At 29.7% G+C, this 25,081-nt stretch overlaps 3 protein-coding genes and 1 long non-coding RNA gene across 4 annotated transcripts in view; 2 read left to right on the top strand and 2 right to left on the bottom strand.

Moving 5' to 3' along the window:
• Nucleotides 1-15,948, bottom strand: part of LOC106785229 (pancreatic triacylglycerol lipase-like) — a 34,045-nt gene extending 18,097 nt beyond the window's left edge. The window contains exon 1 of the mRNA XM_014745509.1: nucleotides 15,771-15,948. The gene's annotated coding sequence lies outside the window, so the exon portion shown is untranslated. The remainder of the gene's footprint in view (nucleotides 1-15,770) is intronic.
• LOC106785153 (quinone oxidoreductase-like protein 2 homolog) lies at nucleotides 13,987-15,641 on the top strand. Its single transcript, XM_014745355.1, has 6 exons — nucleotides 13,987-14,010; nucleotides 14,104-14,354; nucleotides 14,534-14,731; nucleotides 14,810-14,991; nucleotides 15,241-15,381; nucleotides 15,464-15,641. The coding sequence occupies exons 2-6, from the start codon at nucleotides 14,151-14,153 to the stop codon at nucleotides 15,639-15,641; spliced, it is 903 nt and encodes a 300-aa protein (XP_014600841.1). The 5' UTR covers nucleotides 13,987-14,010; nucleotides 14,104-14,150.
• A 1,082-nt stretch (nucleotides 15,949-17,030) lies between the features above and the next one.
• Nucleotides 17,031-17,799, top strand: LOC106785159. Its single transcript, XR_001381494.1, has 2 exons — nucleotides 17,031-17,567; nucleotides 17,656-17,799. It is a non-coding gene; the product is annotated as an uncharacterized LOC106785159 (long non-coding RNA).
• A 4,326-nt stretch (nucleotides 17,800-22,125) lies between these two features.
• On the bottom strand, nucleotides 22,126-25,029 carry LOC106785234 (ubiquitin carboxyl-terminal hydrolase 1). The gene is made up of 7 exons (XM_014745516.1): nucleotides 24,810-25,029; nucleotides 24,406-24,585; nucleotides 24,078-24,313; nucleotides 23,759-23,988; nucleotides 23,183-23,694; nucleotides 22,915-23,107; nucleotides 22,126-22,817 (listed from the first exon to the last, which is right to left on the bottom strand). Exons 2-7 carry the CDS (start codon nucleotides 24,572-24,574, stop codon nucleotides 22,250-22,252), a joined length of 1,908 nt encoding a protein of 635 aa, XP_014601002.1. The 5' UTR covers nucleotides 24,575-24,585; nucleotides 24,810-25,029; the 3' UTR covers nucleotides 22,126-22,249.
• Nucleotides 25,030-25,081: the final 52 nt, after the last annotated feature.

Here is a 25,081-nt window from a genome sequence, read left to right as displayed (position 1 = left end):
ATATTTAAATAAACAGAGAATATTTTTCTCTGGTCGATTTACTGAACCAAATTTCCCTTTCTTACAATAAGATAAAAATCTCTACTGTAATTCGAACTATAAATTATCTAAATTCTCCTTATTCTAAAAAATTATTTCATGAATTTATTAATAAAAACATGAAAGAAAATAAAGGAGATTGTTTAATTCAATCAATTAATTCAATGTTTATAGAAAAATGGAATAATAACAAGACAGATGATAATCGTCAAACATGAATTTAAAAACTTAAATCTATAATCAAATTTATTCCAATATTAATGATAATTAAATAAATTAATTGTAAGTGTGTTTGCACGAGTCAGATCGATGGTATCATAACGCGAGCATGTAACAGGAAAGAAGATCGACATAGGAGGTTAACCGTCGAGTTATCTGCAAGGATTTTAAGAAAGAAAGTGAAAAACACTTCGACCTACATTCATACACATATATACATTTTATCATGATTACAAGGGTCAAATAAATACAAGGTAAAAAAAGAAAAAAGAAAGATAATAATAAGTGGACGAACATGAAACCTGGTTGAAGCCGATCGTTCGAATAATTGAAAGGGCTATCGGTAGTCTATTGGTTTGATCCCTCGATCACAGGCTAGCAGGAAGGATCGAGTGGTTGGTTGAAATTTCAGTTAGTAGTTTTGCTTGTGTGTGTGTGTGTGTTAGTGGAAATGATCACGTTCTATCCAATTTTTTTTTTCTTGTAAAATAAGTATAATTATAAGAAACAATACGACAAAGAGAAAGTAAATAATATCCTTGCCATTACCGGATATCCGAATACTCCAATTTATTCATTAAAACTGTATATCTAAATCAAGATTCTGATCTGACGATGAGTATAAATCCCTGAGGACAGTGACCCTGGGAGGGTTCTTGATGACTTAATATTTTATAACGACACGTTACCGCGTAATGTGCTGAAATAAACCCAAGGTTGTTAGCTATGTGTAATTTAACCGAGGGTTGTGGTAAATTGCATTTTAATATTAGGCTTCCCACACATTTATATTATAAGACAGTACTAATAGCACTGTGTAATCAAAAATTATTATATATTATATGATCATTATATTCATAATATCGCTACTGTATGTGAACTAAAATATATTGTAAATATTATTAATTATATATAATATACAATATTATATAAAAGAAACTATTAAAAAATATATTGCGAAACTACAACGGGATATAAAATATAATTAAATATATCCAATAGAGAAGAAATAATTTTCTTGTAGTTGATAGTTTTGCAATATCAACCCTAATCGTTAATTGCTAATCACGTGAAAAAAAAAAACAAATAAGTAAACATATTTATGACAGTTTCATCCTATTCACCAATCCCAAAAGTGTACACATGCGAATAATCAATCATACGTACTGCATCACTCGCACACATTGATTGATCCTTACAGGATGCTCACAACTGTAAATCAATAGATTATTGGAATAATGAAATTTGAATCGTGGTTGCTCGGAATACAAATGTCATATAATTTTAACTTAATTTTTAACAATTACAAATGATAAATACTCGTAGTCAGATATCCTTCCGTAATTCAGTTTAATCTGCGTTACGAGTAAATCGAGGTGTAATTGTTTACATATTTTAACAATAATAATTCAACTGTTAGGATTATATAATCATTGTAAGAATCGGGTCAGAATGACTGATATTCGTTGAGCGAGGGTTAAATAAGTATCCGGGTATTCGAAGAACCGAGTAATAAGAGCTTTGAGAGAAAGCCAATTCATATCACTATCTTTCTCTTTCTTTCACTCAACCCCACTTCTCTCACTCTCTCTCTCTCTCTCTCTCTCTATATATATATATATATATATAGTATATACTTTTATATTCACGAACACGTTTCTATATAGTTTTGTTTGTTTTGGATGGTCCTAAAAGGGATTGAAGTGACAACCCTTTGACAAGAATAATTTAATCCTGAGCCCGAGGGAAAGGGTTGAATAAAATATATTCACATATTCGAAGCAGGCAAACATCCTCGATGAGAAAGCTTTTCTCTTCTTTCTCTTTCTCTCTTTACCTATATACAATATAGATATATATATATATTATATATATATAGATATTGGTTGAGTTGCTCGCTTTATCAAAATGGCGGCATCGCTTTTACATTACCTGTTGATTCTATACCAATTTTATACTTCTCTGGTCGAAGTAGAACTCGTCGGAAGTTCTCGGTTCTTCGACAATGTTCGGCTCGTCAAATAAGTAAAGGACAGATAGAAAGATGGATAGATAGATATACATATAGATAAATAGATATATATATATATAGATAGATAGATAAATAAATAGAATAAAATGTATTATTTTAAATTAACGACTCTTAATTATATAAATTTATTTCATATTCATTTGTTTAAATCATATTATATATATTATACTTATATATGAAAAATAAAAATTTATTATCAAGTGTTTATTCAATTAATGTAAATCTAATATTATATATTAAAAATTGTATGATAGACACAAAAATAGAAATCAAAATTCTATTCGAAGTTTTTCTCTGTTCGATATATAATCTTGCAAAAATATTGATTAAATAAAAAACAAAAGGAACAAAAATATTCGAATTTCTATGGGTTTCTATTATAAATAAATTGCTATAATAATTATATAAAAATAAGCAAATAAAAAGATAATAGTGTATGAAATAAATATAATTAATCTATGTGTGATAGATCTATAAAAAAGAAAAAAAATGAAATATTAATCGTTAAAGGAAGAAAAAAGACAATGATAGAGAAAGAAAGAAATAAAGGCTCGAATTTCTAAGGGTTGGAACAAAAAGACCCGCCTAGTTGGGATTCCACCCACGCTTTTCTCACAGGATAACATCCGATCGAGGAATTCTCAAGATAATTTTCCTTGTATTCGTTCTACCCCATTAGAATTACCACCATTTTTTCTTCGGTCATTGAACTCCTTATAATTTATACATTATTAGACATTCATCAAGCTTAATACAAACAAATTTGTAATTACAGTCGTGTACTTATTCGAAGGTTATTCCGATCTGTGAAATGAATCATTAATTTTTTTTAATAGCTGCCATTTTTGTTTTCTTTTGTGATTGTCCCATTCAGATTTTAATTACGATAAAGGAAAAAGATTAATTACATCCGTTTGTAAATTGATAATCATTTATTATTAATTATAAAACTTTGCGTTATATATTAATGTGTAAAACAGAAACGAAATAAATCATTTTCTTTCACTGTGTTTCAATCGAATATAATAAATTATTGTAGAAGCATAGGTACGCGGAAGTATATAATATAAGTATCGAGGATGACAAAGGTGATCGTGATCATGATCGTGATCGTGCTAGGAAACCGGAAGAGATCGTACATTTAATATTAACCTCGGCCCGGAAGTGAATCACGATCCAGGAAGTCTCGAGGCGAAATCTCTAAAGCTCGTTTTCTACAGAACAATGTAAAAATTTAAATTGCATGAGATCATTGATACGAGAAATGTATGCACATAGACAATAATTACTTGAATATTATACGTGTAACTATTTTTTTCTTTTTTTTTTTTTTTTTTTTTTTTTTAAATCTCTTATTTCCTGTGTTAATAATTATCATAAATATTTTACGTAATACAATAATTATAAACAAATACATATATATATATAAATGTTATCTCATACTATTTAATGTTGTAATGTTTGTATATATAATAATATAAAATTATTATTATTATATTGTTATTATATATTGATGAATGTACAATTAATACATTATTACGTGTATATTAAATAATGAAAAACATATCACTCCTAACTCAATCAGGCATGTAATTACTGGACTAATTATATGTACTTATTTCTCACATATCAGTTAAAGTAAATTTAGCAAAGACTGATTCAGCAAACATACTCTGGAAACCTCCTTCACGTCCATGTATGCCTGAACAATGTCACCTGCGATGTAATTAATATTCATACGTACGCACCATGCGTACTATTGATACATACTAATCATTATGTCCACTATAATATGGAGAGATTACTTTAATTACATGCACGTGTTTATACTTACTATTCATAAATTGATATCATCATTTCAACAATTATAATACTTAGAAACTTTAATACGTATGAAAAAGGTCGTTTTAACCTATTATTATAAAATATCGATAAAATAAAAGTAAACATTTGAATGTTATGTCTTGCTGTTTTAATAATTATATTAGACGTTAATGAACGTATAATCATGATTTAAGAAAGTATTTGTTCTACTCACAAACTCAAAGTAAAATCATCACGTAAAATATGATAATGTTATCCTAATATTATAATACGATGAGACATCGAACGAGAAATTAAAAGAGAACAAATTTCGAAGTTATATTATCATTTCTCTTTCATCCATATTTGAAATCTTAAAAGAAATAAAAATAAGTTTGAGATGGATGAAACCGTCTGTTAGTCGGAAAGTAACAGGATCTTATAAAAGAGAAAAGTAAACTATCGTTGGTTGGAAGCCTGACAAAAGTGGTAGGATAACATATGTTTGTTTACAGATATCCTGGAATAGAAAGAGTGAAGCGATGTTTTCTGTGGAATTTATTAATTAAGATAAACAAATAAAAGGAAAAGAAAAAATAGATGATCAAGTTAGACATTAACTCGATGGGTAGACAATAGAGTAAAGTAAACAAGTAGACTAGGGTGTCATGGAGCTTTTAGAGGTGGTTCGGTTAACCTCAACGGGGATCCCCTAAACGGGGGTGGCAACGTGGTTAAAAGTCGATTTCGTTGGTTCGAGTAGACAGGGGATGTGTGTTCTCCTCGAATCAAAGGTATAAATTCTAAGGAGAAGAGAAGTTTCGCCCTTAGGGTGGAGAAACTTAATTGAGAGGGATGGTCCCTTGTCGTTACCAATTAAGCCACCCATTTAAATGTCATTTTCATTCGAGCTTTACTTATCAACTGTAACAAACCAACATTTTTATTCTGTCATTTAAAAACCATCAGCATTTATATTTTAATTGAATGTTATTGTAATTATTATAAAAAATGATACAAAAAATAATAATTTTCTACTCGTTGTTAATAACATTAAAACGATATTAATATTACGCATTGTATTAAAATTTACTTTTCTAATTATTTAAGAACGTTATTATTTTTAATAAATCTTTTTGTTTACATTTTCTTATAAAAATACGAAACAAAATATCTAATGAAATATTAACGCAATATTTTTCAAATTATAATATTCTAAACAATAATATAATGTAATATAATAACAAATAATAATATAATAATCCCCGAAAACGAATATGTAGACCGAATTTTAATAAAATATTAATCTAAACAATATATCCTTGATCTCAAAATAAAATATAATAAATCTCTCTTATCAGCATATATATATATATATGTATCTATTTTTTTTCTGTCCCTCTCTCTCTTCACATATCCAAATAAAGTGAGTAGAGAGAGAATTAATACCAATAAATTAATCTACATGATAAACACACCTACACATATATATATATATAGTTGATGTAACGAAGATGAAGCTATCCTCTGGGCGTTTCCATCCAGCCCAGACTCAACTTTCCATTTCTCTCTCTTTCTCTCTCTCTCACACACACACACACACACACACACACTCTCTCTCTCTCTCTCTTTCACACACTCACTCTCGCGAGATAATCTGACAAGCCAATCTATGAATGATTCGAAGAAAGTCTTTACTCCTTCGTACTACCTGAAAGGAGTGTAAATGGTGAATAATCATTTACCTCGTACACCTAGTGTTTAGAAACTCATATATTTAATGTTTCTCTCTCGTGCCTAAACCTTTTTCAAATTCGGCGACTGGACAGGCACAACGTTTCCGTACCGCCTCTTCAGCTTGGGGTTCCGCCCCGCGAGTTTGACGGCCTGCCCTCCGCGGGAGCCGCCCCCGCTCTTCGAATAGGATCACAGGAACCCCAAGGAATTCTATCATTCTCTTTAGTGATAACTCTAATACACCTTTATATGTAAATATATCTATATATTATATTATGTATGTCCCTGAATCCCCTATAGGGATGATCGATGATGCTTCTCTTCTTCGTTTATCTTTCTACACGTATATTAGGGTGAACCAAAAGTTTCCTTCTATTCGTTGTGTTGAAATTTTTTACTTTGAAACTGCATAATGGGATTGAAATTTTGTTTCATTTGTTTGTTTGTTTGCTTTTTTTTTTTTTTTTTTTTATAAAATTTACTTTGGAAATATTCATTTTTAAAAATACGCACGAAATGTTTGTTCACCCTGATATATATTGGAAATGTGATCTGATATTTTTATCCTGATTAACTGGTTGGTTGTATTGTTATTATTCTTTATCTTATTAGAGAATTGTTGAGGGTTTTATTTTTAAGATTGAAAATTAGTGTCTTATTAATAAAACCTAATTGAAAAATAGAAAAGATCTTGACGTTATCCTTACAATTCTATTTCACAGATGGATTACATGAAATTATTTTGTATATGTGAAAGAAAGCTGATAAATACAGAATCTAGCATGTGGAAGTTGAACGTTCATTAGTATGTTTAAGATCTAGTTATCGATCTTAAATTAAGTATTGATTTATAATAAGCAAATAAATATATTAGAATAATTTACATGATTAATTCAATATATATTTTTATATACAGACGAATATATGTATGACTACGTTTAATTAGACTTGAATAAGATATTGATTAAAGTCTTCGACAAAGTTTTAATTAAAGTATTAAATCAATAAAAATAGCATGAGGTTGCATCATACTGTAATATTGCAGGCTTTGCCTAAACATAGGTTGTTCCTAAACACAGGTTGTATCTAAACATAGGCTTTCCTTAAACACAGGCTATGTTTTTGACATGCGTAGTAAACCACGAAGTGGAAAGAAGGTAGAAAACCATCGACCATATAAGTCTAATCTTTCTCTCGAATTTGATCATTTTTTCTAAAAGACCATATTATTATAAAATGTAAAAGTACAAATTAAAACTGATTTGTGTTACTACACAATGATCCTTCATTGTTATTCTTCCTACAGATTTTGAATATTATATTACATAGAAAGATATTATATCGAAGAAATTTTTAAGCTTATATATGATAGAAATTTAATTATAAGTAAATTATTTTCAATAATTCCTAAAAAATAGAAAATATTCATATAGACGACACACACACACACACATTTCTAATTTCTTAATAATTAATAATTATTTTATTTCTGATATATGGAAAACATATCTATAATAAATAACAACAATATATTTCAATATAATATAAATATATAATTTTGAGTTATAAATCAATCTGCAAAGTTTCATAAAATGACAAAGAAAAGTTGTCGGGTCAAGCATTGTACCCATTACCTGACCCTCCAGGCATTGTTCACATTGCTTGGCGTAGAAGCCAAACCGCCCCCGGCAATGTTAACAATACTTGGCAACAGACAATGTGAACAATGTCTGATCCGCCAACTTTTCTTTGCCATTTTATGAACCCTTGCAAATCAATTTATAACTCGATAAGTTATTTTACACGTAGGAAAAAGGGAGTACTTTAATTTAATATAAGAGAGTCATTAAAATCTATTCACTCTTGGTATAAAAAATATTTACAGAAACTTTTCAAAGAAATGGCAAAGTTATACAATTTGCAGCATTGCATTCTCTGACATTTTATGAACTTTACATGCTAAATTTATAATTGGACAAAGTATTCTACGCGTAGAAAAAAGAGTAAACTTTAATTTAATATAAAAATCATTAAAATCCGCTAGCCATAAGTATAAAAAGTATTGACGCGAACTATTCAAAAAAACGACATTTCTTATATATTTTTTTTTTTTATATGCCCTTCCGAACGTTGCGCATGTGAATAAAGGGAATAATATTCATAAAAAATAAAATTTCCTATTTCAGAAAAAGTCATATAAATAACTTTCAATGAAAGGACTTTCATAGAGGATAACGTGCCAGTCTGAAGGTAAATTTCGAAGAAGACGGTGCTCCGAACATATACCCAGTGCTTATAAATTACAATACACATTTATTCGATTAATTAACAATTATTTTAATGCACTAATGCACTCCTTATATTACTAGAGAATTTTACCCTAATATATTGATCGATACCTTCCGGCCGAAACCCTTAGGTTAAACACTCAAAGATAGTAAAGAAAAAATCTGACACGAGGTTGTACCCTAAGTGTAGGCAGTGCCTATCTAGACGAAGAAGGCTGTTTTTGGCATGCGTGGTGAAGCAAGAGGAGGATCAGAGATGAATCCTAAAGTAGAAGGGAGAGAAACTAACCAAGCAGAAATCTCTCTCTCTCTCTCTCTCTCTCTTACTCTTTCGTAAAACACTATAGCACAGTTAGAGGAATCAATGAGGGGGTTAGCAGCAGGAGCATGCGTCTCTGGGTTTGCCGAATTCACACAGGCTCTTTCTCTCTCTCTCTCTTTCTCTCTCTCTCTCTCTCCCTATGCCTCCAGCGAAATTTCCGTTTGGGAAGAAGGGAATGCTCGGATGCTGCGACTGGTCCAGAGAGTGTATCGAGAGGCAGGCAACAACGGAGGATCGGTAGTAGTGGGGGGGAAGGCTGGGAGGTCGAAAGGGACCGTGAAATAAAGCAAGATAAAAGGAGAAAGAGAGAGAAAGAGAGAGAGGGAGAGAGAGAGAGATAGGACCGATAGAAAGAGAAAGAGAGATGGATGGGAGTATATAGAGTGTGTCTCCTCGCGTTTAGGAGGCCACGACGAGTGGTGGCCGCGAGGCTGGCCGAAAGGGTCAGATACGTGCGCCACTCGAAAAAGGGTGCGACCTTCGTTGGCCGAGGCCAGCCCTCGGGGAGACCGCGCCCACGCATTTTCAACAGGATCACAGGAGACCAATGGAGCTTACTTTGGCCTTGGATATATATTCTCTCTCCTTTATGTTTCGATCTCTTCTCTCTCTCTCTCTCTCTCTCTCTCTCTCTCTTTCTCTCTATTTATCTCTATCAAATGTCTTTGATGAGATTCTCCCTCCCTTATTCTCTCACAGTTCTCACCATCTCACTCTTTCTTACTTGGATCGTGTCTGATGCTGAATCGACCCTTGCTAGGGCTGAACGTTGGCCCCACCATACTTATACGTTCAATTTATTGCTTGACTCATACTTAAGCTTTATTGGTATGATTAGGGTTAACATGTGTGATGCCTAGAGGGTAAGGGATGGAGACAAGTTTTGTTTTATTATTAGTATGAGAGTAATTTATTTTGTAGATATTATTTGTCGAATTTTATAAGAGTATATAATGATAAATGTTTATAATAATTTTATCTTGGAATATGTTTAAAATTAAAATATAAACACTATATGTATAGCTTGAATTTTTTATATGGAAGAAAATGAAAAAATATATTTATTGTAATCTTGATTGGTCATTCATTATTTATCATTAATATTGCTATGATAGATAAATTTATATACATGTTAATACGATGTTCGTATGGGTTATCGATAATATTCTTACTTTAATTATATAAATAAAAAAAGAAAAAAAAATATTTTATTACAATTCAGGCTTTATTTTTTTTTTTATATTATCTCTCGCAATTGCTAATTAAATGCCAAACTAATTTTAATCTTAAATTAATCGAGTAAGATTAGAAATTGTAAATTAGATAAATATTGATTAAAAATTGTTAATTTTGATAAAAAATATATATTTAAATTATTTTCGTAGGATGTTGATGTAATTTAATTTTCAGAACTGCTGAAATACACAGTTTCGATTAAATACGCGTTCTCTCCTTTGAGCTTTCTGTTTCCTATGATTTTAATTGCTGTTATAAAAAGAAATTATACATATTGACTAAATAAATTTTTCATTTATGACAATATACTCCCCCTTACTTCGTATAGTTTCTTATCCCGTTAAACCTCTTTGCTCCTTTTATTCTCCTGTTATGCCGATGTAACGGAGTTGTTTACACTGCGCATGTAATATGGCATCGTTCGCCATTTTCACCATTTCTACCTGTGTAAGTTACTAAGTGCACAGGTAGTATGACAACCTTGTATTTCCCATAAATCGAAGTGTACAATTTATTAAGAGAGAATAAAGGAGAATCATGTAAATTATATTCTTTTTCAATAAGAAAAAATATTATAAAGATCGATATAATTTACTACGACATTGTCAATTTCAAAAGTACGAACAACCTGTATGTAACCTTGAATCTCAATTTACGAAATAAAAAAAAAAATGAAAGAGAAATTAAAAATGATACCTTGGCTAAGAGGAAATCATACAAATTCAAGAGGTAACTTAGGGTCGACAAAATTTTGCAACAAAAGAAAAAAGGATTGAAATTTGTAGAAAGTATTTTAAAGATGACCGATTCTACCCTTAGAACGTGCTACAACGACGACTATTGGTATCACAGTTACGTTTTGTCATAGATATTTAAAAATAAAATTATGTTTCTTAAACGATCCAAATATTTAAACCCATACGTGTTCGTCGAAGCAATAAATGTGTATGACAAAAAAAAAATAAGATCATTCTATTGAAAAAATAGGTATTATACAAAAGATTAATAATTTAAATGAATTTTATTAATAATCTAATAAATCATTCCAACATATTATTAACAACTACTTACTATATAAAAAAAAATCAATAAATCGAATACTATCTATATAAAATATATCTCTTCATATTCTATAAATTTATCCTATAATAATATACCATTTATTATAAATAAACTATATATTAAACAATATTATAATAATTATTTACGAAAAAGAAAACGAATCGTTAAAATTTTTCCAATCGTTTCATTAATATCAAACTTCTAGAATTAATTCCTTATAATATAGGATAGAATCTTAACTGATCTATGAGAAAGTAGGAAGAAACGCCTTCCTTCCATTCATAACGAGAAGGTTGAACGAGATGAAGGTTGTTGGTTGGATGGTTGCATTGGATAACAATGACGAAAGTCGGTAACCTACCTAAAGGATCCGGCCTTTAGGAAGTTAAGTTCGTAACGTTGGACAATTAGTTTCGCTCCATTGAGTTCTAAATGCGGAGTCTCGGTAATCAGGAATGCAGAGGATTCAAGGAGATCGATAAAGGTGATCGGATCCTTCGAGGTCAAACTAACCTCGATGATATTCGTTTTCGTCCTGTTATCCTGACCGTTGTCGCCGGTTTTCTTATTAATATGCTAATTTCACATCAATCCATAAATTCCTTGGATTTTGTTTTAATGCAACTTGCAACATCCTTGCAATCAATACTCTCTCTCTCTCTTTCTTTCTTTCTCTTTTACTATTTATCTTTTTCTTCCTCTTCCTTCTTTTCTTCCATTCTTTCCTTCTCATACTCTTTCCGTTATCGGATTGGTGAAACGAGACGAAAGACTACAGTCACGTGTAATACGATACACCTTCGATCAGGAAAGTATGGAAGAAACGTTTCAACCTTTGTTTAATCCCACGGGAAATGTATATTTTGTTTTTTTTTTTTAGTGAATTATTAAGTTCCATAGACATTCTAAACTTAAATTCACGCTCACGAAATATAATTGGGGAGATATGAATATTTTTTTTTTAAATATAATTATTATTTAATTGTTAACATTTATTATATGGAATATGTTACAATTTGTTATTTATTAAAACGACAAATATATATAATTATTTTAATTTCTTTGTAATAAAATCTATGCCTCGATTGTGATAATAAATAAATAATAATCTATAAATTATACAGATGAACGTGTTCACATTGAAATGAAATGTAAATACAAGAGATTATCACGCGACTAGTTTTTTTAATATTATATTATTTTGTCATAAATAAAGAAACGAATAATAAAAAAATGTTATTATAAATTTTATCTTAAGAGTATGAAAAAAAAAAAAACAAATATTTCTATAATTAAATTCAAGCATTCAGAAAACGAATATTTGCAATCGAATTTTGTACATAATACTTTTTCTTGGAAAATAAATAAAATGAAAAAACAAAAAAAGAAAGCAAAATGAAGTGTCGATATCAACTTACAATTTATCTTTAACATTTCTTCATAAAACTATTTTTTTGGTGTGACATAATAATACAAACAAAATATTAATAAATCTAACAAGTATGTAAACAAGAACTAGAAACAGAAGAAATACCAACCTTAAAAGACATAATTATAGTGACCTAAGGAATGAAAATTTGCCGCTCGAATGATTTTAAAAGCATCTAGCTAGTATGAAGGAACAGGAATTCACGAAATCACAGAGGCTTTAGATGGAATACTATTGGATACTTGAGAATCCTTCGATTAAAAATAAACGACAACTCTTCTTTCTACAGGATTCGAGTGGTCCTGGCTTGTTGTCCATCAACGGTCGCCATCTGATACCAAACTTAGAAAATCACGAAACAGGATAACATGTTACGAAGAGTTCAACAATTCTATCGTTTCGCTTTTAAAAGCTTTCGAGTATCTTCTTCCTCTGGTCACAGAAACAGAGAGAATGTCGACGAGGTTAGAAGGAATACCATCTCGTTATCCAAGGGTTGTAGAAAAATGGGTTGGTAATCTTTCAGAGTCACTAGACTTTTATATCAATAATATAAACCAATTAATTAGAATAATATTTACACAAGAATTTTATCGGCATACGTAAAAATATTTATTTTATAATATAGATCATTATTTTTATTACATTGTCATTATTTTTCTAATAAATCATTCAATATATTTTATTTCTATATGTTAATTACAAGAGATACCAACATATATTTAATTATAATAAAGAAATAAAACATTACTGTTCAAAACGACTAGTTATTACTTTTTTTTAATTGTTATCAATTATAATTTACTTTCTCCATTTTTATTTTTATATGTAAACTATAATAACAATAAAGTAATAAACAAGTGAATAAAGAATACTACAACCCCTATAAGTAATATGAATTATTATTTATATTTCAGAATAAATAATTTTCAATATTTTCTTTCATTATTTTACAATAAACCAACTTTTAATAGAGAGGATGACTATAATTAAAAGAATTCGAAAGAAAGAGAGAAGACTTGAGAGAAGCCATCTTAGGAATCATCGAGAGTCGCAACGGTTGGCCTCACATGATCAGGAAACCATGATGCAAAGACCATATTTCTCTCTCTTTCTTTATGGTGGTACGCTTTATATACTATATGCAAAACGAGAATAGAGAAAGGTAGAGAAAGAATGAAAGAGAAGACAATAAAATACATTCGTGATAACCTCTAAAACATTATATTCCTATTGTCAATTCTATCATTTATCTATGTATATATATTTACTCGGAGTAATGTTTTCATGAAGGACCGAAGGAGGAGGGTTAAAGAAGATTAGTAAATGCCAAATGCAGAGAGAATGGATAAACAACCTTATAGGGATGGTAGGAAATGGGAGAAGGTTGAACGACGAGTATAGTGTAGTATTGATGAGATGATGGTTTCATAGTGATGGTGAGGGGAGGGGTCACTCACCACCGACATGGCGTGACTCTTTATAAGATACGAACTTTGAAATATCGCATTGCCATAGCGATATAATATACACAAAAAAAATAAATAATAATAAATATAAAATACAATTTATATAATTATATGTAAGAGACATGTATGCTACGTTTAAATCGATAAATGCTATAATGATATTTTGCGAAGAAAAATTGATATCATCGTGAATCGTGCTCGTCTTTAATAATAATAAAATGTCATGGCTCAAAATGAAATTGGATAATATTATTAAACTTTTGAAAATGAAATCGAGGGATTATACTGGAAAAAAGATACAAGTTGCCAAATTATATGGTCCACGTGATCTCAGACTCGATCTTGTTGAAGAAAAAACTATTCGAGACGAAGAGGTTAGTGAAATTGAATTGTTAATCAATTTAAACAACAAATTGAAGAGTAAGGAAGGGGGAATGGAAATGAAAAAATTGTTCAATTGGAAGCAGAATTTTAACAAAAGGTTAGAATCGAGGTCCATTATTGTGGTATTACGATGACCGATATGTTATTGTGGGCTAACGAACATCGGAGAGTTGTTGAGAAAGAAACGATTCTTGGATTTGAAGCATCCGGTAAAATTGTAGAAATAGGCAAAGTAGCTCAGGAAAAAAATCATTGTTATTGGGGCGAAGAAGTATTGGTTCACATTTATCCGAATTTTGGTGCATTCGCAGAAACGTGCATTGTTCATCATGAGGTAAGATATAATTCATTTAAAAATTCGATAATTGTAATGTTTTGCATTTTTATTTTTTTTTTTTTTTTTTATATATATTTATTATATATATTTTCCCTCGCGGAAAATTGTTTTCGAAATTTCTTGCAAAACTAATATACCGGATTTTCTATCGAGTTTAATAATGCGATAAAAATTAGAATGTATTTAGTCTCGGAAAAAAGAAGAATTTATCAATGAGAGATGCAGCGAGTTTAACCGACGATTATTTTTCGCCATTTTTAATCCTTGGTCGTCGAACTCAATTAAAAAAAGACGAGTATCTCTTAATTAACACGAATTCGATGTTCTCTGCAATGGCTGCCATTAATATCGCAGCATGCATCTTTCAAGCTAAGGTAAAGCCTAATAATTAAAGAATAATAATGATTGAGATTAGAAGTTATTAATGAAATAATTAATTAACGCTTTCCCAGCCAATTATTGTATGCAATAGTTCGACGTTGTTCGCGTCTAGTATTGATCTTGGTGCTGTTGCGATTATCGATAGAAATAGATGTGAACTAAGCGACAAATTAGAACGAATTACTGGCAAAAGAGAAGTCCGTTTAATTATCGATACGATTGGTGGAACGGATTTTGAAAATCTTCTTAAATGGTTTGAAAATATTTATCTAAAATTTAATGTGAACATGATTTAAAAAATTTTAATAATAATAGTATACGTTTTTGTTGTTGTTAAGTTTGCAACACAAATATTATAAAATATTAATCTAATTTAATTAATCTCTTACATTTATTTCATTAATTTTATAATTATATGTTATAATGATATAAATATATTGAATATATAAGTTGAAAAATGTTAATTGATGCAATTTACAATAATAATAATTTTGTTACTTAGTTTGGAACACGAAGGAACAGTTGCTTTTCTCGATTATGCGAGAGATTCGAAGTATTCATATCGATATATTTTCCCATTGAATTATACCATCTTAACACTGGCAATGGAACATTATAAGAATGGCGATCCTTTTATATATAGGCTAGTTTCGATCTTTATTAAAATAATATACAACAACATTTTTTTAAACGTATAATCATATTTATAATATTGTTTTTTATAGAGAAACTATGGAAAATTTACTAGACTATCGATTAGAAGGTACGATATGTCCACGTATATCAGCGATATTCGGATTAAATAATATCAACGAAGCATTTGAATATGGCGCCAATTATAGTAGAAACAAAATTTTGATAGATATTAAAAATCCTGACGTATGTTGTATCTTTGATTCTTAAACAATCGATTTGTTCTATTATAAAAGAAAACTAAATGTTGTATAATCAATTAAATTAATGATAATATTCTAAGCATATATTTATAAATTTATTAATTTTATATTTAAAAAAATCCATGTATGTATTTACATAAACAGGTAGGATTGACCATTGAAAAGTAATCACAGTCGATGAAGATACAACTTTGGCCAAGTAGTTTTTTCCTATCGACGGTGAATAAATCTATCCTGGTAAGATAATATCCGTTTCCTTCATCCACTTATGAAAACACATTATTTTTGCACATAAATATCACGAACACCAAACGCGCACTTATGGTTTCCAATCGCCCACTCGCATAACCGCGTCATCATTCTAGGGAAATCTTCAAAAAGTAACTACGCAGAAACTAAAATTGGCGGTAAATTTTACGCACACACATGTAAGAATACAAACGGAAATGATATACGTATATTAATTCACTTATAGGAGATGAGTAATTCAAATATAAAGAAAAAGAGATCTATTTTATCCACTGTATTCTACGAATGATAACAAACGTTTTCGTATCGTCGGCAATAAAATAGAAGAAACGAGCACAGAAAAGTTGGCATAGAACCGCAACAGCAGAAAAAAATGAAAAAGTACTTTTAATTGCTCACTAATTCCTCAATCAAAATCCATATATAATTACTCACGTTATTAATTAATTATTTAATTAGTTATTAATAATTGAAAAATCGAAAACGTTTTTTCTTATTTCTAAGCAAAGCAATGAAGTTTTCTATTTTTTTTTGTTTTCAATCAATTGCTCACTTTTTGTTTGTCCGGCTCCTCTCAACTTTATTTTATTAAATAGTTTTTATTTATCGTTAATTACATGGAGCCTATATACAAGGAGAATGATCGCCGTGTTATAAATGTGGGTACAATATTCATAATGAAAGGATGATTTCTATTGCCACTAGAGAGCGCGTCTAGTCGCTTGGTCTGATTTATAAAAACAGTAATTAAAACAAAAACATCAAAGAGAACTATTAATTTCATTTGTTTATTTATAAAATCACACGTACTTAAATCTAAACTTAAGAACATCACCGCCGCCCTCGTGGATAATTATCGTACTCGATATTCAGTTATTTTCAACAATACAAATTCGACGCAAACGCCTATCACGATCGTCCTCATTGTATATAGCTTCGTTGTTAATTAGTATAAAATAATTATTACACTTTGAATAATTATGAAATGGTGACGTCATGAGTGGGAGGTATGTTATACGCATGCGCATCACAAATTCAAGGCGCAAGCGCACTTTGGAAAAAATGAAAGTAAAGTTGGTATACCTGCAGGGGATATATTTAAAATTGATTTCCAAAGTAACAACCTATAGGATAGTGAAAAGAAATAGGTTAATCATTATGCATAATATATAAACAATAGGTAAATATTTTCATTTTTTCATTTTTTTCTACTGTTGCGGTTCTATGTCAAATTTTTTGTGCTGTATAACATACTTTCTCTTGTCTCGTTAGGAAATTTCGGTCAATTAATAATGATCGGTCATTGGTCAATTTTTCCCACCAATAGAAAATTTAATTTCTTTGAAAATCTAATGAAAATTATAGATCATTACAGATATAGTTTCAGAGATAAAATTATTATTTATTGTATTTATTTTAATGATTTCTTTTTTATTACAAAACTAAACACAAAAATATATACACGTAGTATTTTTATTTCAATTATAAACGAAGGTTAATGTTCAATCGAAAAAACTATTAACTGATAGGTCAAGGAAGATGGAAAGTTAACGTTCATAAAATATATATGTTTGTCTTTATCTATCACATTCGTTAGTTCCTTTTGGTTCCTTTTATTACTAGAAGTCAGCTGCGGGTAGGAGTACATGGTAGTCTGAAGTAAGAAGTCGTTGCACCTCTAGCAGTACGTCCATTTTTAGACCGCAAACGTTTCTAACTACCATTTAAAGTGAAACGTATTAAGCAGAAATCTAATGTGAATTATTTTATAGTAGGATCTGACGATATTTAATAGGATATTATTTGAAATATATATATTATATCATTAATCGAAGTGTATTATATATACATATGCATAGTGAATGATACATTAATGGTTATACTGTAAAATTTGAAAAAAAAAAAAAAAAAAAAAATAATAAAAATTGAAGTGAACAATAGTATCAAATTCCAAAGGAAATTCAATATAAAGAAAGAAAGGAAGATAAATGAAAGAAAGAGAAAAATCTATTCGCGTAAAAGCAATTAAATCCTTTTTTTATTTGGAAAATCCAATAAAAAAATCCGAATGGCAGGAAGAAAATCTCACATCATACAGGAACGGCTTTCTATTCATTGTCCTTTTAAAGAAAATGCTAGATAATACTTTGTATACAGCTTTTTGTATGTGTATTCATGTATTGGATTGTTGGAAGAAGTAATTTCGTTTTTCGCATCGAGATTTTCGTTAATTTACATTTAATTATACCGAGCCTAACTCTAAATCTTAAAATTATTTTCGAACTATTGAATTAAAAAAAAGAAAAAAAATATAACAAAATATTTCTTAGAATATTTCAACGATAGTTTTAAAACTCTTTCGTACGTAAGTTTTTAAGATTGAAAGTTACCAACTTCGATTCGAAGGAAAGTACTATCTTGTATTTAAGTATTACTTATATATTCTCATATCTGTGTGTGTGTGTGTGTGTGTGTGTATGTATAAGTGAATGTATGTTCCATGTTTTAAAAAGTGTCACGTTTAAAAACCTACCATTTGCTAGTAGCCTTGAAATACATTACTTGCTCGTTTCACACGTCATTAACACGAGTAAACGACCCTAGATTTTTTTCCTTTTTTCGTTTTCGTCGAAAGGGAATATGTAATTCGAGTAAACACTGATAACAAAAAAATTCTCGCTACCGGTATCATTTTGTTTATTTTCATTATAAGAAAATGTTTGAATTATAAAAAGTCAAATGAGATATTTAATTGTAGTTAAAATGAACATATTTTTAAATAGAACTGAAATCATTCAAATAGAAAACGTAAATAAAAATTTGTAGAACGGAAAAACATGTTCACTTATCTACATATACATGTAAATTACATATTACATATAGTATTCGATACGAATACTATACATATTCTACATAGTAGTCTATAATACTGGTATTAATAGAAACACATCGATTCCACGTTTATATCTAGCAAACTATAACGAATACAGAACGTTATTCCTATTTTCCATTAATTCCGCATTATTGAAAATGACACGTATTTAGTTAAACCACTTTATTATTATTATGCATTATACCGTTACGTTTAATCATTAAATAAATGTGATTTTAGAATTACAATGTGTTACTCCTAAAACGATATGATTTCCAACAAAATTGATCACGTGCGCGATCTAAAAAGTAATTACATTTAATATAATATATTTTAATTATAATTAATATACAAAAAATCATGGATATTAATTTATAATCATATTGTAATAATACTTAATGTTATATTTAAATGTTAAGGGATTAGAAAAGGTAGTAAAGGAAATTATTTCCGATCGATTCCAAGTTCACCGTACTATATGTCGCATGAATGGAAATCGATAGGTACTCGAAATATTTATCTGACGTTGCCATGTGCCAATTCTTTATTGAAAACGAAAATGATAAGATTACTTATTTTAAATATACCACGGATATACATATCTACATAAACAAGGTGTTCTGTAATTGATGGTACAAGCAAGTAGGAAGTGATTCTGCATGAAAAATTAATTGTAAATCAAAAATGTAGAATACGCGTGCACTTAACTGAATCATTCCTTGCTTGTTTGTATCACTAGTTACAGGACACCCTATATATACACGTACACTTTAAAATATACTATCATATACATACATACAATGAGTTATAGGAGTATTCGTATCCGCCCCTTATTATCAATTTGAAATAATTCATGTTTGCTTGTGATAAAAAATCTCTAAATTCTTCTACACGGAAATCTACTTTAGGATTATTCAACTTTCAAATTGAAATCAATATTTTATTGATAATAATATATAATAATTTCATAATATAATAAATATAAAATATTATACTAACGTGTTATATGTGAATAAAAGTTAGATTCGATATTTTTTAAAAGATCACGAAAAGAGCTTGGTTTCGTTGGATGCATTCGCGAGGAGAAACATTAAACGTGATTTTACTGACGAGAACTAACATCAAAGAAACTCAACAAGTGTTAGAGAGAGATAGAGAGATAGATAGAGAAAGAGAGAGAGAGAGAGAGACAGAGGTAAATGTAAAGTTAAAACTAGATCTAGAATTAGAGCAACCAAATCATTCGAACTTGTATTTATGAACTCTTATCTTTTTCTCCTTCTTCTTAAATAGTATCACCTAACGCTAACTGTAATTTTTTACTAAAAAGTTGATCTTGAGAAAAACAAAAAAAAGAAACAAAAAAAATAAAAATATAAGAAAGTTTTAAGATAGAAATAATATGAGATTAGGTTTAGGTCGTGCGATCGCGTGCTTAAAATGGGCTTTCGAATTGTTTTATTTAATCGTGTCTATAATTACATTGGGGACCTTCTTCGTGGAATCGATTTTCATGTAAAACGTATCATCGAATTCTAATATCGCTTTTCGTTATGCGATATTTTGGATACTTAAATATAATATTTTTAATATCATTTTTATTTATTTATAAAAGAAAAAAAAAAGAAACGTTAAGTTCGTTTCAAAACAGTAATTGTGATATAATATTCTTTAAAAATCGCGCCTGTTGTTTTTATTAAATTATAAATATTTAAAAAAATATCTAAATAACGACAAAACGTAATAATGTTCGTATCTTGTTTTACTACCACATAAGAAAAATAAAAAAAAAAAAAATAATAAAATAAAACTCCGCGTATTGTAGAAAAAAAAGTAAGAAAAAAAATCGATCGGTAGATAAAGGGCTTGTGTATTTCGAACGAAATGAACAAAAGGTCCTTGAGATAAGACAATGTGAAACAGAAAAAAGGTGATACGGGAAAAAAGGCACATGAAAAAGAAGAAGACGAATAAAGAGAAGAATGAGAGAGAATGAGAGGATGTAAAACGTCGTGACCCAACCCTTATCACACGCAACAACCTCTTGACGAACGCAAACTGTGCCAAGATAACAAAATTATAAATTAAAAATTATAAATAAAATTAAATAAAACGAGGTACGGTTTCCATTTAAAAAAACAACATTTAATCTCTAATGATACAAAAAATGGAAGATTTATAAATGAAAGAAAGAGGGAGGGAGAGAGAGAGAAAAGAGAGAGAGGAAAAAAAAGAGAGAGAAAGAGAAAGAAATAAAATTAACTTACTCGTCAATTTCTTCATCTTCCAACAAGAGACTCATCTTGACGACTTGAAAATTCGTCTTTTATTCAAGTAATTTAAACGATTAAAAGTAAATATATATATCTATCAGGATTTAATTAATTCACCGTTCCTTTAACACAGGGTGTAGTCCTTTCGATCCTTCGCAAGACTATACTCGCGAAAGATCGTCGCGGTTCGAGACTAGGTGTTTATGCGCATGCGCATTCCCGCTACTTCTTCCCTTATTACTCGGTTCTGTCACTCTATCTCTTTCTTTCTTTCTTTCTTTTCAACGCATACCAATTTATCTCTCTCTTTTCTTCCTCTATCCTCTTCGCATGTTCCCCCTCCTTCTTTTACTTTTCCGCCGTCCTTACCCTTTCCCTACGATCTATGAATTTACATTAATTCCAACATATGTTGAGAATCCGCCACTATATAGCGCAGATGCCGCCACAATCGTAAGCCCGTATATATATATATATATATATGTATGCATTTAATTATTATTTTAATATTTTCACGTCTAATTCAGCGTAATTATTTGTATTATCTTTCTTCATTATTCTAACGTCAAAATTCTTTAAATTATTAATATGCGTTCAAGAATACTTTTCATGTTTATCATTTTCTCTCGTTCGACCAATAACAACGCTGATATATTTCTAAAAAAGAACAAGCCAATCGAAGAACGCTTTTTAAAATCTTCGCGGTTTGCAATGCGAGATTACTTATCGCGGGTAAATACAAACATGGTAAATTTGTTAAGATTGATCTCCATTATTTGGAATTGGAAAAAAGGACAAAGGACGATTGCCACATAAATAAAAATTTATGTTCTTTCTTATCTATTGATTCGATTGCATATACTGTAACTAATATAATTATCGTGTGTGATTAACATGTTGAAATAATAATTTAATGTAATATTTTTCGAAAGATCGATTTACAGGACAATTGTAGTATATAATTTATTTTCTACGAAAATTATTCACATCCATCTAAACCCAATACAATTTGTATAGGATAAATATTTTTATATATATATATATATATCTGGAATGTGTGTTTAACATCATAGCGCGATTTTTTTTTATTCTTTTTATTTTTTTTTTTCATATATATATTTTTTTATATTGGCGAGGAAAAGAGTGAGGCCTTTTGCACGATTATCTTCGAGACTTTTAATTTTAAATATAGACATCCGACATTATTTAAAAGAATAAGGTTTACCTTGGGGATCTCACATAGAATAAAAGATAAGGGGTCGCAGAATTTCGTGGATTTGGTGCCAATTTATCTTCTAATTGTCTCAGCGGAATTACATGTACAGCTTCATCATCGCACTCTAGCCAAACCCCTTGTTCAGATAATTTAGTATACTTAGAATTTCTAAAACCGCAACAATCCATGCTGCGACATCCAACTTTGACTAATTGTTCCTTGTTCTCACTAACACTTGGTTTCTTGAAGTATTTAAAAATACCCGACGTTTTATCGGAGGAAGAGGAATTTGTATTTGTGCTACTACTACTTTGACCAGTTGTTTGACGTTTACTATCCCTGTCACAATTAAAGTATTCCGCTAATGCAGACTCATCGGGTAAGCGGGTATAAGCAACATAATGACCAGCTGTCATAGTTGCACCTTGGTGCATGATAACTGAATATAATTTATACTCGTGCATTTGATCCTTCGCTGAAACATTTCCATGGACATGCTTGTTATAGCACTCTTCGCAAAAGCATTGTAACGTTAACGGTGTAGGCATATGATTATTAATTTTCTCCATGGATCTATAATTTTATCATTCCAATTATTTTTTTGTTTATTTTTATGATTTATATTAAATGCATGTTGTATCTATGAATCTATGACATTGTATCAACTCACCCAGCCTTGGTGGAAAATCTTTTCAATTGCAAGATCAAAAGTCGAGGTAAACAAGGGAAACAAACTGCTCGTCGTGCTTCATTATATCTCAAACAACGTGCACACCAATATTTATCCCTACCAACCAAAAATTCACTAGTTACTACAGCACGCCTATACACCTCGCTACTGTCTACGGTTCGTCCTTCATCATCTAAAATAATAAATATTATTAAAGAATACTGTTTGAAATAACAAATACAATTAATATATATTCAATTAAGGATACCTTTTTCATTTGATCTATTAACATCAATGGGGACACATATGTCACAGAATGTTTCCTTTCGTTCAGTAACATGTTCGCATTCTAAACATGTTGTTCTTAACAAACTGATACCTTCGAAGTCTTCGGAGATAAAACACTTCTTACTTTCTGGTCTATGATTTCCTATATCTCCATTACTTTCGGAAAATTCAACATGACCATTTTCATATGGCCTAGATGAAGAAACGCCATTTGTATTAGATGGAATTAAACAAATAGAACTTCCTCGAGATGTAATCTTCTTCTTCTTTCGTGATTTTCTTACACTGCGTTTGCTTGAATTGCTATCTTCTGATTGAATGTCTGTTTGCTGTTCAGCAGAAATTTCTGAGAAACTTGCGTTGTTTTGACCAAATTGACTTTCTCTGTGTCTAACTAAAAGTTGAAAAGTTTCTCTGATATTATCGAGTAAGCAAACTAAAAGTTCGTGAGCATCCTGTTGTTGATTTCCTTCGAATATGGGATTTACTTCCCTATAGAAATTAAAGTTAATATCACCTTGCATTCAAATATATAAATTTTTACATGAAAGCATACCTAAGTGCTTGTAAAAATGCATCTGGTTGGTATGGTTCACAATTTTCCCTTGCCTCTGATGCTCGTAGTGCCATAAACAAACTATGTAATTTTTCAGTAGCTATTTGTATTCGAGGTTTATTTAATTCGCCGGTTGGACCAGCTAGGGCCAATAAATCTTTGCTGCTCCAACTACGACTACCACTTGCCGTTAATGATACACCGGTTCTACCCAAAGACGAAGATTTGATCTGTCGTAATAAAATAATTACATACTCGCTAATATTAACGTAATATTAATACATTGAGATTTTTCAGAAGAAAAGAAACAATAATTTACTTTAGTTTGTAGTTGTTTGTCATTTAAATTAGATAGATCAGTAGCAAGATGATGTAAATTATGTAAGAACGATGGTGCAAATCTTAAGGTATATATAACGCTGTTCAAGAAGCACGTATTTCCTAAATTACATAAAGTAGCTATTTTTAATCCTTCCGTTCCTAATCCTGATATATCATAACTTCCATCCTGATTGCTCAATTGATTGCGATAACCATTCATCATTTTGCCTGTACCTTAGCAACACAAATAACGTTTTAAATACTATTGTAGAAAATAACAATATAAATAGATGAATATGAATGAAAAATTAAATTTATATACTAACTATAAAAGAAGTCAGATCTATCGAAGAGGCCCCCTCTGGAAGAAGTATGAGGGGGCTGCGAAATGTTATTAGAAAATGTACGTTCTCGATTGGAGAGAGATAAGCAAAATTTTTTTCTCGGTGGCACAGACCGTTTATCTGAATCTTCTTCTGTTTCTAATACTGTCATCTTTTGCTAACCTAAAACCATTCAAGTATTGTTAAAATAAAATTATTACTTAATATGAAAACATATGTTTTCTATGAGAGACTTATTACTACATACTGATCAGTTCCACATATGTATATGATAGAAATACTGACACATGTATATTCATTTCTATAATTAATATAACATTTATACATGGTAGTATCTAGAATTAATCGAAGAAAAAACTGAATAATAATGAAATCCGTTTACTTACGTATTATTGAGTAGGGAAGTCATGGAACAACGGGTATATTATTAATCTTAGTTAATCGAAATATAAATCGTTACAATGAATTCTTGAATTATTTCTCTTTTCGATAGTATGAGCTACATTGCTACCGATGTCTCATCAAGAGCATTTTGTTTTTTTTTTTTTTTTTTTTTTTTCATTTTTTACAGTATAACCATTAATGTATCATTCACTATGCATATGTATATATAATACACTTCGATTAATGATATAATATATATATTTCAAATAATATC

The sequence above is a fragment of the Polistes canadensis genome, unplaced genomic scaffold (assembly GCF_001313835.1).
Source record: "Polistes canadensis isolate GaletaPanama2010 unplaced genomic scaffold, ASM131383v1 scaffold_46, whole genome shotgun sequence".
Taxonomy (NCBI): domain Eukaryota; kingdom Metazoa; phylum Arthropoda; class Insecta; order Hymenoptera; family Vespidae; genus Polistes; species Polistes canadensis.
The sequence above is the reverse complement of the archived record's forward strand: the minus strand, read 5'-3'. Positions and strand labels throughout refer to the sequence as shown.

Excerpts from the sequence above, each read along its gene's own strand:
- LOC106785153 (XM_014745355.1), top strand. The coding sequence starts at position 14,151 with ATGACCGATATGTTATTGTGGGCTAACGAACATCGGAGAGTTGTTGAG. Across the intron at positions 14,355-14,533 it reads CGTGCATTGTTCATCATGAG|AATGTATTTAGTCTCGGAAA; the intron begins GTAAGATATAAT and ends GATAAAAATTAG. Across the intron at positions 14,992-15,240 it reads TTTGAAAATCTTCTTAAATG|TTTGGAACACGAAGGAACAG; the intron begins GTTTGAAAATAT and ends TTTGTTACTTAG.
- LOC106785234 (XM_014745516.1), bottom strand. The coding sequence starts at position 24,574 with ATGACAGTATTAGAAACAGAAGAAGATTCAGATAAACGGTCTGTGCCA. Across the intron at positions 23,108-23,182 it reads TAATAGATCAAATGAAAAAG|ATGATGAAGGACGAACCGTA; the intron begins GTATCCTTAATT and ends TTATTATTTTAG. Across the intron at positions 22,818-22,914 it reads AGATTTTCCACCAAGGCTGG|ATCCATGGAGAAAATTAATA; the intron begins GTGAGTTGATAC and ends ATAAAATTATAG.